The sequence below is a fragment of the Coenobita brevimanus genome, chromosome 100 (assembly GCF_032717465.1).
Source record: "Coenobita brevimanus isolate Jiangsu-jjx chromosome 100, ASM3271746v2, whole genome shotgun sequence".
NCBI classification, from domain to species: Eukaryota; Metazoa; Arthropoda; class Malacostraca; order Decapoda; family Coenobitidae; genus Coenobita; species Coenobita brevimanus.
The window spans coordinates 5,105,092-5,121,436 of record NC_137053.1 but is presented as its reverse complement, the minus strand read 5'-3'; the positions used below and the strand labels follow the sequence as shown (position 1 = coordinate 5,121,436).

At 41.7% G+C, this 16,345-nt stretch overlaps 1 protein-coding gene across 1 annotated transcript in view; it reads left to right on the top strand.

Annotated features, from left to right (window-relative positions):
- Positions 1 to 16,345, top strand: part of LOC145414688 (coiled-coil domain-containing protein 6-like) — a 52,456-nt gene continuing 36,111 nt past the window's right edge. Inside the window, exons 1-2 of the mRNA XM_080284206.1 lie at positions 1 to 234; positions 12,052 to 12,201. Of these exons, the coding sequence (XP_080140332.1) occupies positions 7 to 234; positions 12,052 to 12,201 (378 nt within the window). The 5' untranslated portion in view covers positions 1 to 6. The remainder of the gene's footprint in view (positions 235 to 12,051; positions 12,202 to 16,345) is intronic.

The window sequence follows — 16,345 nt, the reverse complement described above, 5'->3', positions numbered from 1 at the left end:
GTAAACATGGCCGACAGTGCGAGCGAGAGTGACTCGTCGTCTGTTACAGATGGACCAATTATGCAGCCCCCGTCTATGCCACCCTCCCCTATCACTAGGGAGCAGTGGCAGAAAAGGATAGACTGCCTGCAACAGCAAAACCGTGTTCTCAGGGCTGAATTAGAAACTTATAAACTACGAGTGAAGAGTTTGCATGAGGAAAACAGGGCGTTGCGGCAAGCGTCTGTCAATATTGTGAGTTTCAGATTTATTAATAATAACCGCACTATTTCATTGTGCTCTGTGCATTGTTATGTACATGGAGCAGCCATTAGTGATTATTCGTAAAAGGAAATTAAACGGAAGGTGACCTGTGTTCAGCTGTTTTAACCCAATTTTTGATGCCGAGACCACGATGGTTTTTGATGTACGTTAGAGAAAGCATGAAGAAATTGTATATGTAAATTAAGTTAGCCATCTCTTTTCTCTGCTGCTGTTTTATAAATTAAGCTGGGCCAACGAGATGATAGGATGGGTAGGCCTCTTCATAAAACATAAGGACAAAGTCAAATAAATCTTACTGCTTGCCTCATGTTCAGATTCTTCAGCATGATCAGCTAAGGGGTCTACAACCTCCACACTTTAGCATACTGGAATTGGCCAGTGACATGAACTTATTGCAGCAGAGAGTGGAGTTAGACAGTGAGAGAGTTGAGGAAATTTCAAGCTTGCCATTTGAAACCTTATAGGCTGTAATTCTCTAGGCTTACAGTCAGTAAGGTCACCATTGTGTCTAGTCTTGCTAGATAAATAGTGAATCTGATATCCATCTTTATGTAGTTTTATAAGGTCATTATAGGATTTATTTGACAAATACATTTTGCTGCTGCAAGCTTTTCCAGACCTGGGGTAGTTCTTCCTCTTGATGCATCTTCGGTATTATTTTACAAGTGGACAATATGCAGTTTTGGAATTTTAGCACCATTATCATATAGTATAGTCCCTAAGGATCACAAATAACCCCCATTACCCCATTCAGAAATTGATTATTACTCCCCTAAGATAGGTTAGGTATGTTGGGTTTGGTTAGTTTTATTGTGTTCGGTGAGGGGCATTTCCGACAAAAATGAAGGTCAGACACATTCGAATTGCATCAAAAACTGCCAGAAAAATATATTGCACTACCTGGGAGGTGTATTGTCCACTTGTAAAAATTTACCGCATCTTCATATGTATAGCACAGTTTAAGTCAGGGTTATGAGAATACTGTATAGTATATTTACTTTTAATATATGTTAATATGCTGTACAGTGACATTCTTGTTATCTGTGGAGGGAGTACATTTTGTCCTCAGCCTAACCTCATCCTACTTACTGATGAGGTAAGGTGGAATCTAGAAAGGACAGAAAAACAGAGTATAGGGAGGTTTAATCATTGCATGTGGTTCAGTATGTGGTATTTGTTTATAATACCGGTACTGGTGCAGTACCCCTTAGGTTTGGTAGTTACTATCCTGATGAAAACACTTGAGTTCATTTTCTTGGTCCATTATCTTCAAAGGGTCCATTGTTGATGCATGTACTGTACTGGTACACTATTTTGAACGTGTAAGGATGTCCATTTGTATTAACCCATTTACACTGATGACAATTTTTAAAAATATTCCTGCTGTCTCTAGTTGATTGTATTCAGCTTGTAAGAGGCTTGTCAGACTGGAGAATTGGAGGAATTAATCCTGAAATCTGTCCTACTTGAGCTAGAGTACTTATATTTAATCTAGGTAATCTTCCAGGAGACATACCTGTATTAGTAGGACCACTTTTTTATTTTTATTTAATGGTATTTTATTTTTTATTGCGCTCTTCATACTGTACAGTATTTGTAGTATTTTCTGAGTGCCCTTTCAAGTTTCGGTGTTAGTGAATAGCATTTGAGAAGCCATCTTTGTTTACAAAACCCTAGCAATGCCAAAGACAGGCACACATCAATTTTTGGTGCAAAAATACCCCTATCACAGTTAATTTAGCCTAGCCACGTCTAACCTACCCGGTAAGTTTTCATAACTTAATCTATCTATTGCCAGACGCCTTAATCCCATACGGGGTGGCCACAAACAAATTGCCTCCACGTCGCCCTGTCCCCCGCCGTTTCACTGCCCTGCTCCCAACTCACCCTCCTCTCTCATATACCTCTCCACTCCATCCCTCCATCTCATCCTCGGCCTCCCCTCCCTCTCCACCCCTCCACCTCACTCACATACACTCTCCTCATCAGTCCCTCACCCTCCATCCTCTCCACAGGCCAAACCACCTCAGTGTGTTCCCCCTAATGCTTCCTATCACTTCCACACCACAATGCTCCTTTATATCCTCATTTGTCAGCCTGTCTCTCCATGTGACTCCGCAGGCTTCTCTTAAATAATTCATTTCCACTGCTTTCATTCTTGACTTGTGTCCTTCCAGCAACGTCCAAGCTTCACTTCCATACGTTAGAGTTGGTATCACAGTACTGTCATGCAGTACCTTTTTCACTTCCATGCTCACTTTCCTGTTTCTTATCACTGCTTTCAAGGAACCAGCAACTGATCTTCCTTGTTGTACCCTTCAAGCACTTCACCCTCCAAACTTCCATCCTTACTCATCACACTCCCCAAGTACTTAAACGCACTCACATTTTCCATCTCCTCACCATCCAAACTCGCTGTACATTCACTGGGTTCACCTCTCTCAAAGATCATAACTTTTCTCTACATTCACCTTTAGATTCTGTTTCTTACACACTCTTCCAAACTCATCCACCAGGCCTTCCAGGTCCCCTTCGTCTTCACTTAACAACACGGTATCATCTGCAAACAACAGTACAGGGAGTTTCCAAACATTACCCTCTCTCACTAGGGCCACTCCAACATCCACTGCCCTACCTTGTATCTCTTTTATTACCCCATCCATATACAGATTGAACAACCATGGAGACATGACACATCCCTGTTTCAACCCAACCTTCAAAGAGAAAAATTCACTCTGTTCACCATCCACGTGCACTGCAGCCATAGCACCATCATACATACTCGTTACAGCATTCAACAACTTCCCATCTACTCCATATATTCTTAATACTTTCCACAATCCTTGTCAATCCACCCTGTCATATGCTGTCTCCAAATCCATGAAGTCTGCATACAACTTCGTTCCCTTCTCTAGAAACTTTCCACAAAAGATCTAAGAATGAATATCTGATCTACACAACCTGTTCCCTTCCTAAAGCCTCCCTGCTCTTCTCCAACTAATTCCTGTTATTTCCCTAACTCTGTCAGTAAGTATCCTACCATACACTTTTCCTTTTACACTAAGAAGACAAATGCCCCTATGATTACCACACACTTCTTTTTCCCCTTTTCCTTTGTACAAGGGAACTTAACCAAACCTAATTTATCCTAACCTAACCTTTTTTATGCTAACACATTCGAACTTACACCAAGCCAACCTAATCTATCCTTTATATAAAATAGGCTATATTTTCCCTGTTTAGTGGTTGGTGGGGACACTCGCCATTCACTCATTCGATGTAATGCTGCTCTCGGGTGCCTGCTTCTTCCTCTCTTCTTTCTTTCCATCCTTCATTTTCTGTCTTTCTTTCCTTCATTCTTTCACCTTCCTTCTGTCTACAGGGGACTCTGCTGTAGCCTACACTGAGTGATGAGCCAAATGTTTCCTGTAGACCAGGAAACCAATTACTGCATTGGGTGGTAGCCAATAAACCAAACCAACCTACAGCCAGATGCCATAATCCCGTAAGGGGTGGCCGTTTGTCTTTGAGTTAGTTGTTTTACAGGGAGGGGCACTAACCCTCCACCATCCCACTTGTTGATTCGTAGGGAACACGTTTGGGTTGGTTAACCCCTTAAACGCGGATCGTCGCATTTGCGATGGTCGGCCCAAAGGACAGAACGGCGGATCGTCGCGTTTGCGATTTGAGTAAATTTTGAATAACCGCGGGCAAGCAGGCTCCAGCTGGTATTGTCTATCAGTACCACCATCCTCTAGCTACAACTAGCATACTTTACCTTTGTACTACTGACCTCAGTTGTTGCCAAATATCGCGTTTTCCCCCCGTCCCCCCCCCACCACGGCCCGGCCAGCCTGGCTGTGATACATGGCAGCGCTCTGAGCGCTCAGAACTGTAAATCTGCGATCTCCTCTCACAAACAGTTTATGCTACTAGGAAAAGCTTGTTTCCCCAGTTGTAACACTAGCTTTTTTTCTCACGGTTTGCCCCTGTTTAGCGTCAGTTTACTGCAGGCTTTCAAAGTGAGATTATGGCGACTTCTAGCTCTTCCCAGTCAGTGCAAGCGGCCGACAGGAACGAGAATAAAGTGGCGGACGTAAGGCAGAATAAAAAGTGCGCCGTGGTGATCTTTTGGGAAGTAATATGATTGAAAATAATGTAGTATACATGTTTTTAGCTGTGAAAATGGAAATGTTTGTTGAGTGACGGGAAGACCGCCGCCACAGTGCATGTCGGCCGTACGCTCCATTGATTTTAGCCTTATTTTCAGTGCTTATTGTACAAATACGGATTCCTAACTACCTTTACGTTGTAGTATAAAGTTTACTGTGACAGAATGAGGCTGTGGTAGAGGGGAAACCGGGTTGCTGGAGGTGTGAAAGTGAAGATTTGGTTAACCCACTTTGCAAGTCTCCACAAGTCCTTGGGTAGTCCACGAAGGCTCAACACCTGTCTCTGGAGAAAGCTGAATGTAAGTACTATCTGCCTTACCAAGTATAATGTTCTAGGGTTAATCTCTGATTTTTGGCGAATATTTTCCTACAGGTACTCAGACCGCGATACAACCCCGCCACTCGGGGGGGGGGATCGACTGTACACAGCCGCGTTTAAGGGGTTAAGTGGTTACCACCCAGCACTGTAAATGGTTTCCTGGATTACAGGAAACCATTAAGCTTGTCACTCAATGTAAAGCCACCTGAAAAGTTAAGATGAGTAATAAAAAGTGATAGGAAAGATGGAAGAAAGAAGATGACAGGGAGATGCGGAAAAAGAATGATAAAGGTGAAGGATGAGGTAAGTAGCACTACATCAAGTGAGTGGATGATGGTCGCCACCACCTACCACCAAACCATGTAACCAAATTACGGCGCTTGGTTTTTTATTGGGCAATTAGGCACTCCAGTCGGATTGAGCCGGTGCAGGTTTATATCCAAGGGGTGGTTGAGGTGTATTACTCACATACCATAATGCCACTCAGGGATGACTGAGGCTGGTCACTCTCATTTTATATGCCAGGACCAAGGATACAAAAATCCACATTGGCAGACGAAAATAGATGTATTCCAGTTTCGGCGACAGCTGTCACCAAAACTGTTTGGAATACATCTTTTTTCATCTGCCAGTGTGGGTTTTTCTATTTCATGGTCTCGATAGTGTGACTCTTCAGATGCCAGGACCAACTTGCCTAGCCCTGGGCTCTTATGCCTAGCCCTGGGATCCTATGTTCCTCATGGGGCAACACTGAGTTAGATGATAATGAATGAATTTTCCTTGTTTATTGATTGATCCTCTTTTCATTTTCATTCATTGCCAGACGCCATGTATCCCAAACGGGGTGGCCAAGGGCTTAGAGTTAATTGTTTTACAGGGAGGGGCACTAATCCTCCACCAACCCCATTTGACACGTAGGGAGAACGTTATGCCAACAGCATCTGGCGTTCCCAGGCGGTCACCCATCCAAGTACTAACCAGACCCAACGTTGCATACTTGAAAATGCATTTTTGTACACCATTACAAAGTCTCCGAATCAGTTCATAGGTAGGATTTTATATATATATACTGTATACAGTCATCACTCGTTTTGCGATGTTTCAGTTTATGATGTTTGCTACAATGATAATAGAAAAGTTCCACCCCAAAATCCGATTTACGATAAATTTCATGCTATAACGATTTTGCCATCGGGAAGCGCCAGGCACACACAAGGTGACCGTTGCTTGTCTCAGGCAAGATGGCGGCCTCGGTGTGCAGTGCATTGTTATGGTCCTGCCACCCCTTCAAAGCCCTGTCTTTTCAACTTGTTCTTGTGTGCCCCCGTTATCGTCACCTCTCAGCCAAACATCATACTACAGTACAGTAATCCCTAACACTTACTGAAAACTGACAAGCACAGGCGTAGGTGGAGACATTTTAGCACAGTCAGGTGCACTAGCCATCATTGCCTCCTGTATGCTACGTTCTGCCTTCTTTATTGTAAGAACAGTTGACTCATTCACCCCAAACATACGGTTCCGAGACAATTCCCCGTAAAGTCAATTCACCGTCAAAACATGGACGATTCCCCGTCAGGACAATTTGCACCCTGGACGATTCCCTGTCATTCTATAAATATACTTATTATTGATTAATTAATACTTTAATAACTAATTTTCTGGGGGATTTCATAACTCATATAAGTAAAAAACTAGTGTACTGTACTTGCTAAATAAATTGGTATGTAAATAAGCTAAATAAATTGGTATGTAAATAAATGACGAGGAATCGTCCTGACAGCGAATTGTCGCCGACATTCCTTCCTTAAGTTTGTCCAACACTTTAACTTTCTCTGTCAGCGACATCACTTTACGAGCCCGCTTTGGTGTGTTACCACATGCATCACTAGCACCACGCTTAAGCCCCTTGTTGACAAACAAGGCAAGCAATCACTGGAAGGCAGATAAATAAGCCACAAATAACGATTCGCCAGTCACGCATGGTTCGACTGCCGGATTAAAACTGACTGTGTGGTGCATGGTAGACCCACCTCACACACACACACACACACACACACACACACACACACACACACAAGAGGACACAGAATGAAATTGAAAAAGTCAAGCTGCTTGAAGGATATCAAGAAATATAGCTTTCCTTACAGAAGTATAGACTTATGGAATAGCCTGGACAAAGAGATCGTCCAGTCTAAAAACTTAAACGAGTTTAAAGCTAAATTTGACTTACTGAGAAATAGCGACGGAAACCCACGAGCATAGTACATTCCGTGTATATCACAATTAGTTATATTAGGTAAATACTTAATTATTTGGAACGACTTAGACAAAGAGGTGGTGCATGAGAAAAACATTCATGTGTGTAAAGGTAGACTTGATAAATGTGGATATGGAGACAGGACAACACGAGCATTGCTCAATTCCTGTATACTACAAATAGGTAAATACACACACACATACACCTGTATGCGCACTGGCAGCGGGTAGGCATTTTTATATTTTATTTATTTCTCTCATATATTAAAATTATTTATTTGAATACTATAATTTTATGTTTTAATTATTGTACGAAAAATTCGTGGATAACCGAAATCGCGTGGAAAAAGTTCGCGTGAATTAAGGGATTACTGTGGATTTGTGCGCCCAGTGGTAAGGTCAGTGCCAGTGTAGGCCCCAGTGCTATGGTTGGTGCAAGTATGGGTCCCAGCGCTAAGGTTGGTGCAGGAATGGGCCGGATTCCCCTCCCCCTAACCTGTTCCTGTCTGACTCAGAGGCTGACCACGAGTGCCTGTAAGCACAGGCTGTCCCCCAGCCTCAGGGGGGATGACTTGGAGACAACTTGGACCAACACAGGAAGGAATGAAGGTGGGTTGTCATATATGGTTCAGTCTTGGTTAGGTGACTTTGAGAAGTTGAGTTGACGTAACCCCTCTTTTATAATGGGTTTCAATCTACCGATTTACGATAAAATCGGTATACGATAAAGTATGACCTGACGTAACCCCATCGTAAAACGAGTAATGACTGTATACTGAACCAGTATGCCAGTATAGAGAGAGACTACAGTGAAACCTCGATATAACAGACGTCAATAGACCGGAATTCACTTTTATTGGAATTGAGGAGCTACTGGATTAAATTCTTATATATCAGAAAAAGTCCAGTAAAGCCAGAAGCAGTCTGAACTGCCTGACCACTTCATCTTTGCTCAGCACAATAAAGTAAATAAAAGACATGTTTATCAGTGTACTGTACATTATTTTTATATATATTATACCATTTGATTTATGTAGTGAAGTTATAATGATACAGTATCACAGTGGTAGTCAAAACAATTTAAAAACCGTTCATGCGATCCAGACTAATGTCTGATATATTGGAGAAGGTCCGGGTTAGCAGGGGGAACTCTGGGTGCCGCTTTTATCGGAATGTCTCATTTTTTTGATTGGCCAGGGCCACAATAAGTCTGTTAGCCTATATCAGGTCTTACTCTATAATATATAAAAGGTGGTCCTGCATCTTGAAGTACCTGTACAGTATACCATATGTTAATGCTGTACAGTGGTGATCATAAGGAGCTCATTTACAGCCTCTCAGTAAATCATTATGAAAATGAGGTAATTTTTCAGAAATGCATTTCATAAAGTTAAATTACACTACCAATACCAGTACTGTTTCCATTTGTATTCAGTTTAGCTATAAGCCTACAGATAAGTTATGATTGAGTAGTCTCATTGTAGTTAATCCTTAAAACTTTAATCAACTTGATCTTTTGACTTGAACAAAATTGTTCAGTGGTGGTAGTTCACATTTAGAGACCATGATAGAGTAACTGAGGCAGGATCGACAGCAGAGATAAGAAAAATGGAGGCAACCGCTGATGGAATTTGAACCCACACTTCTCTCTCAGGAGTAACTAACCCAAACTATGGGAGCACCCAGATGTCCTTTCCTGCATTTCAGATATCTTAGGCTACTCTCCCTCAGTACCATTACACTAGCATGTAGATATACCAGTAGTATAAGTCTTTTCACTTGATGGCAGCTCTCCATACTTGATACAATAGAATATGGTACTGTAATACTGTACTGTATAAGAAAATGCAGTCATAGTGTTGATGGAGTTGATCGACTAACATCGCTATAAGAAATTTTCTTTTTCATCATCTCATAATCATATGGATGGAGTAGTTGGAGAGTGGGTTGTGCCTGCAGAAATGGATGAGAATGGCAGTGCTCTAGTGGACATTTGTGCAGGGAGGGGGTTGGGGATAGCCAGTACCCTTGTTAGACACAAAATGATCCACAGATAACGGTATATGTGGCGAGTGATGAGAAGGGTGGTTGGTGAACTGATTGAACAGAAGGCAATGACTTATTAGCTATGATATGTGTGTGTGGATGACAGAATGAGAAGCTGTGTTATGGATGCAAGAGCATACAGAGGTTGGGGGAGTGGACTTTCTGACCACCATGTGGTGGTGCAGAAGTCAAGGTTCAAATACATTGGAGGAATGGAAGGAGGGAAGGACAGGAAGAAGTAGTCCATCCAAGGAGGGTAGAAAGGTTGCAAGAGTATGGGGAAAAAAAAAAAAGCAGAACATAGGAGGAATGGTTGGGTAAACTATGATTTGGAGCAGATGGGGGACATGGAAGGTGTGTGCAAGATATTCACAGACGAAATCTGTGCAGCATGTGAGGTGGTGTGTGGGGTGAAGAGAAGACAAGCGGGGTTGAAAGGAACAGCATGGTGGATTGAAGAGGTGAGACAAGCTGTGGCACAGAAGAAAGCATATACGGTACCCTAGTGAGTGGATGGGAAGCAGGGGCGTGGAGGAAGTTGAGAGATGGAAGAGAGAGTTATATGTAAAGAGGAAGAGAGAGGTGAGAAGATTAGTAAGAGAGAGTAAGAAGAGTAGATGAGGAATTTGGAAGGAATTTGAGTGTAAAGTGGAAGGCATGTAAGAAAATGTTATGGAATGAGGTAAGGAGAGTAAGACAGGGTGGTAAAGAAGTTTGTCGGGGAGTGAAAGATAAAAATTGTAGATTACTAGTGGGGAAGGGAGAAAAAGTGAGCAGATGGAAAGAACTCTTTCAAGAACTGTTAAACATAGAGAATGAAAGTGATGCAAGGATAAGTGGCTGGGGAATGGCTGGGAAAAGGAGAGAGGTGAGAAGAGAGGAAGAAGTCAGTAGGATGGAAGTAGTGGAAGCAGTGAAGAAAGTCAAAATGGGGAAAGCCCCAGGAATTGATGGTGTGTGTGTTGAAATGCTGAAGCATGGGGGAGAGATTGTACAGTAGTAGAATGGATATGGAAGATGTACAGGTTGGCCTGGGAGGAAGAAAGAGTCCCAGAGGATTAGAATTTAGGTATAATTATTCCCTTGTACAAAGGAAAACGTTGGGTCTGGTTAGTACTTGGATGGGTGACCGCCTGGGAACACCAGATGCTGTTGGCATCCCTATGTCAAGTGGGGTTGGTGGAGGATTAGTGCCCCTCCCTGTAAAACAATTAACTCTAAGCCCTTGGCCACCCTGTCTGGGATACATGGCGTCTGGCAATGATGATGATGACAAAGGAAAAAGGGAAAAAGAAGTGTGTGGTAATCATGGGGCATTTGTCTTCATAGTGCATTAGGAAAAGTGAATGGTAGGATATCGGTACTTATTGACAGAGTTAGGGAAATAAGAGAAAAATTAGTTGGTGAAGAACAGGGAGGTTTTAGGAAGGGAAGAGGTTGCATAGATCAGATAGACCTGTTCATTCTTATGTCTGTATTGAAAAAGTTTCTAGAGAAGGGAAAGAAGTATGCGGCTTTCATGGATTTGGCAAAAGCATATGACAAGGTGGATTGACAAGGAGTGTGGAAAATATTGAGAATACAGGGAGTAAATGGGAAGTTGTTGAATGCCGTGAAGAGTACGTATGAGGTGGCTAAGGCTGCAGTGCATGTGGATAGTGAATTGAGTGAAATTTTCTATATGAATATTGGACTGAAACAGGGATGTGTCATGTCTCCATGGTTGTTCAGTCTGTATATGGAGGGGGTTATAAAAGAAATACAAGGTATGGCAGTGGATGTTGGAGCGGCTTTAATGAGAGAGGGCAGCGTTTGCTATTGTTTGCAGATTATACTGTACTGAAGGGGAACTGCAAGACTTGGTGAATGAGTTTGGAAGAGTGTGGAAGAACGGAATCTAAAGGTAAATGTAGGGAAGAGTAAAGTTATGGTCATCGAGAGAAATTAAGTCACTGGATGTACAGTGATGTTGAATGAGGAAATGGAAACTGTAAATGCATTCAAGTACTTTGGTAGTGTGATGAGTAAGGATGGAATTTTGGAGGGTGAATTGCTTGAAAGGGTACAACAGGGAAGAAAGGTTGCTGGTTCTTTGAAAACAGCAATGTGGAACAGGGAAGTGAGCATGGAAGTAAAAAAGTCACTGCATGACATTACAGGTCGTCCCCCACTCAAAAATTTTCTCACTTTTGACTTTGTACTTTCAGTAAAATATTCAATAAACTTTCAATAAAATATTCAATAAATTACATGGAATTACATAACATGTTCAACACTTTAATATAAAATAGGCTTTGTGTTAATGATTTTGCCCAACTGTAGGCTTATATAAGTTCTAAGCACATTTAAAAGGCTTGGTTGGCTTGGCTAGACAATGATGTTTGGTTGGTTAGGTGTATTAAATGCATTTTCGACGTACACAAAAAAAATCGACTTACCAGCAGTTTTTCGGAACGTAACCCATTCGTAAGTGGGAGAGGACCTGTATTGTGATACCAACTCTAACTTATGGAAATGAAGCTTGGACCTTGTTGGAATGACACAAATCAAGAGTGAGAGCAGTGGAAATGAGTTATTTGAGAGGAGCATGTGGAATTAGCTACATGGAGAGAGTGAGACTGACAAATGAGGAAGTGAAAGAGTGTTGTTTGGATGTGGTTGTGATAGAAAGTGGTAGGAGAAATACATTGGGGTGGTTTGGCCATGTGGAGAAGATGGAGAGAGAGAGAGAGGAGAGTGTATGTGAATGAGATGGAGGGGTGGAGAGGGAAGGGGAGACTGAGGATGGGATAGAGAGATGGAGTGGAGAGGTATATGAGAGAGGGGGGGGTGAGGTGGGAGCAGGGCAGTGAAATGGCGGGGAACCGGGCGACATGGGGGCGATTTGTTTATGGCTACCCCTTACGTTATTGATGCCTCTGGCAATAGATAGACAGATCATAATCATATTTATTTATTTATTTTTATTTACTGGTACTTTTTATTTTCCAGCAAGCCAGAGCTGAGCAGGAAGAAGAGTTCATCAGTAACACGCTCCTGAAGAAGATCCAGGCTCTTAAGAAGGAAAAGGAAACTCTTGCATTGAATTATGAGCAGGAGGAAGAGTGTCTTACCAATGATTTGTCTCGTAAATTAAGTCAGGTAAGATCTCATCGTTCGTTCTGTTTCATTTTTAAAGGCTCCAACATACTTGCATGCGTCAGCCTTGGTCAGCTAATGGCGGCTGTCCATGTTTCTTGATCTCTGGCAGCCTCCCAATTCAGTCTCTTATCCCGGAGGCCACACACCATGATTTTGTCCCAAGTATTTTTCGGTCAGCCTCTCGCATCCCTACCACCAATGTTCACACCTCTCACTTTCGCAGCCAGTTGCCATCCCCCATCCTCTCCACATCCCCATACTGTTATCAGTAATTCTAACATTGATTAAGGGACCCAGAGAGTGTATGTACAGTACCATGTCACATTTCAACCTGGGACAGCATCAGTGTGAAGCAAAGGTCTGCCTACATTTTGCATCATTCATGCATCACATTTATTTGCTTCTTTTAACTAGCTTGGGGTAATAATTTACAATCTTCATTTACATCACTGTCACCAACAATTATGTGAAAATGTTATGGTTGTCAGGTGTTCCAAGTGCTGGACGTCTGCTGTATACTGATGCTGTGCAAGATTCAGATGTCGCATATTGTACCTATTTGACATTGCAGTACAGTACATGATTATATCCATTCTGATTTTGGGGATGTCTTGCTGCTGGAATTTTGGTGGATGCTTTATCTTCCTTTATTGCCTACAATTTCTCTTACGAATATATAAATTGTTATTTTAAGTTTACATTACTAGAAAATAGCATATAAATCAACCTTATTTTTTGTATAGATATGGCCTAAGGCTAACTATTTGAAATTTCATAATAGCCTATAGGAATACTTCTTTATATTTTTCCAAGTTAAGGTAAGATTCATAGCTGCGTGTGATGCTGTGATGCTTGTTTTGCAGTCTGGTTGATAGTGTTGTGAATATGAGGGGCATGGCTTGAAAGTTACTGTGGACAGCAGGTAGGGATGGTTGTTGGTAGATGTGATTCAGTGATGTGTTGGTTAATGAAAAGAAGGTTGAATTGGTGACAAGTAACTTAGTGCTGTAGTAGTAAAGAGAGGCACAAGTATAATTGTGTAAAGGAAGTGGAGAATAGAGTAGCCTAGAGAAAAGGTGGCCAATGCTGTGAAGATCTTCATACAAAACAGAGGACTGAGAATGGAAATTTAAAAAAAAAAAAAAAAAAAAAATCATGAAGCTGTTAATATTCATATTAGCTAACCCTTAACACATACCAGTATTCGTAAGTTTCTGAGCAGACTGTTCTTGAGTCGAGTATACCCGCTCTATCCTCCAGACGTGACAAGCTAACTCTCCGTTACCACATTCGCCTTCTTCAACACCCATCTGCAGGTTTCCCTTCCTCTGTTATGTGCCTCTCCCCTCCTTTTCCACCCTCATTAGCTTCATCTTTTCCTTGTAGGGTCTCCAACTTACTTACATCCCTTTCTTTCCCTGCTATTCTGTTCTCACTCTGAAAGATTCTATGTTTCCGCCTTGGCTTCTTCCTCGCCCTATTGTTTGTGATGCCCTGCTCTCCCGCCCAAAGTCCTCTTCCACCCCACATGAACTCTATCATCTTTTTATGGATCATATGCGTTGTCACTCCTCAGCGACCCCAGTGTACACAGATGGCTCTAACTCTTCTGTGGGCTCGGGTTTTGCTGTTCTTTTCCTAGACCATACCTATCAGATCCGCCTTCCACCAATTGCCAGCACAGCAAGCTTGCCCCCAATGCGTGGGTTTCGTTCCTAACGTGGCGCGTTCGGCTCGAAACCGTGTAAGTTTCAGCTACTCCTTATTTTGCTCCCTAGATCTTCTAAATGTGGTATTTTGCTGTTATCTGCCATTGGTAATCAATATGAAGCACTTTAAGTGGTTAGAAGGTTTATTTGTTATAACTTACAAATACAGTACTACACAGCAAAACTTCAACATACAATTACTTAAACACTAGGCAACATTCCAATGCCGAAACCAATCGGCGTCGGAATGTTGCCTTGTGTTTACATATTTGTATGTCGAAGTTTTGCTTTGCAGTATTTGTAAGTTATAACATTAAATAAACCTTCTTACCACTTAAAGTGCTTCATATTGATTAACAATGGCAGATAACAGCAAAATACCACATTTAGGGAGTCTAGGGAACAAAATGGTTTCGGGACTATTTGCTGTCAAGCCAGGTCGCCGTCACAACAATAGCAAAACAGCATAGACTTTGATGGATCCCCCTGAAATATAGTTATTAAAGTATTGATTAATTAATAATAAGTATATTTATAAAAGTACCGATTAATTAATATAAGTATATTTATAGAATGACGGGGGATCATCCAGGGTGCGAATTGTCCTGACAGGGAATCGTCCATGTCTTGACGGGGAATTGACATGATGGCGAATTGTCTTGGAACCCACCGATCGTGTGTAATTTATAAATCAGGTTAACTGGTTACAAGGCTTTATTTAATGCTTTAACATTCTTTAAGTGCTTTAACTTACAAGTACATACCAGAGTAGTAAATATTTAACTTACAAATACAGTACTGTGGAAAAGCAGTACAGCAAATATTTAACAAACAAATAAAAAAGGTAATATTCTGATGCCCATCAGAAAACTGGTTATAAGACTTTATTACTTGCTTGAACGTTATTTAATAGTACTTTAACTTGCACATAAACTTACCAGAACAGTACTGTAAATATTTAACTTACAAATACAGCACTGAGGAAAAGCAGTACAGCGAATCACGTCACGTGATCAAAATAAACCGTGCATGCTGAGCTGATGTTCGAGGATTTGGCCTTTCAAAGGCCTCTCTTGCGTAAATTTATAGTTTTTGTAATGGTTCTTTAACCCCTTCATTACCAAAAATGTGTTTTGATGTACCCCCGTACATCGCCAGTAAACACCTGTGAGACACCGGAACCGCTACCACGGTACGCTGGTACACCCTTTAATGAATGGCAGCTTATGGGCCTCAGGGTAGCCCGCTAAGGCTGTTTCTGAGGACCTTGTGTTAGCAACAGCTCTGTGTTTTGACGATAAAGACTATGACGAAGTTCTGACGAATTCTGACATCATAAGATACGTCATGACTGAGTTGCGGTGGCACCAGTGGCTTGCTCACTCATCTGTGATGTAACTTCTTTAGACCAGTCATTATTTTATTTATAATTTCTACTACAGATATCGTACTATATTTTCTGCTGACATACGGCAAAAATTACACCCCTTGGCCTGCCTGAGAGAGTCAGTTACTACACACTTGACCATGAGAGAGGGTGTACAGGATATTTTTCTCTCATGGCATCTCTGGCAAATTCCGATAGTGACGTGTTTATTCCTCATGAGGATACTTATTTAGATGTATCAGATGATGATGCGCAGTGTCTGATGTGTCAGTAGATGACTGATCCTGAAAATGATAGCAAAGTTGATGTGAGTGAGGAAGGAGGAGGAAAATGGTAGCGAGCTTAGTGACGCTGCACTCTCAGCAACAAGTGGGCCAAGGTCGCCATCACCATCACGTGTGTCCCCATACTTCATGCTTAGCTTACAAGATAAATAAAGCCATCCATCTGTGCAGGACATTTTTTTCAAGCCAGTTTGTACAGTAGTTACCTGGGTAACATTTCTTTAGCATAAGATATGTAAACTTATATACCGTAATGATTTATTTAATAATATTTTTTTATTACCAACATCATGCTGGGTTTATGTGATCATCAGTATACAGTACAAACAAATAAAAAAGAGTGAATAGTTTCGACGTGGCAAAAAATATACACTACCCCTCACACTACGGGAGGGGGAGCTATCAGGTCGGTTTGGGGGGTAAACGTAATGTTTACATTTGGGGGAGGGGTCGGTAAAGAAGGGGTTAATCTTACGTTGTCTTATACATATCCCAGCACTAACCGTGTATAATTGCGAGCGTGTTCGGCGAGAACATGTTCGGGGCGAGTCTACTGTATTTTCACTGCCGAACTGCTGGCCATTTTGCTGGTCCTTCGTGTTATATACCGTTCCAGTTTACACACTTTTGTTATTTTCACAGATTCACTTAGTGCACTACATGGTATTCAGTCTGTCCCGGCCAGCTACCCGCTAGTGTTGGAGATACAGGAATGGTTGTTCCGTATTACCACCAGATTGAAGTCTGTCTCCTTCTGTTGGGTC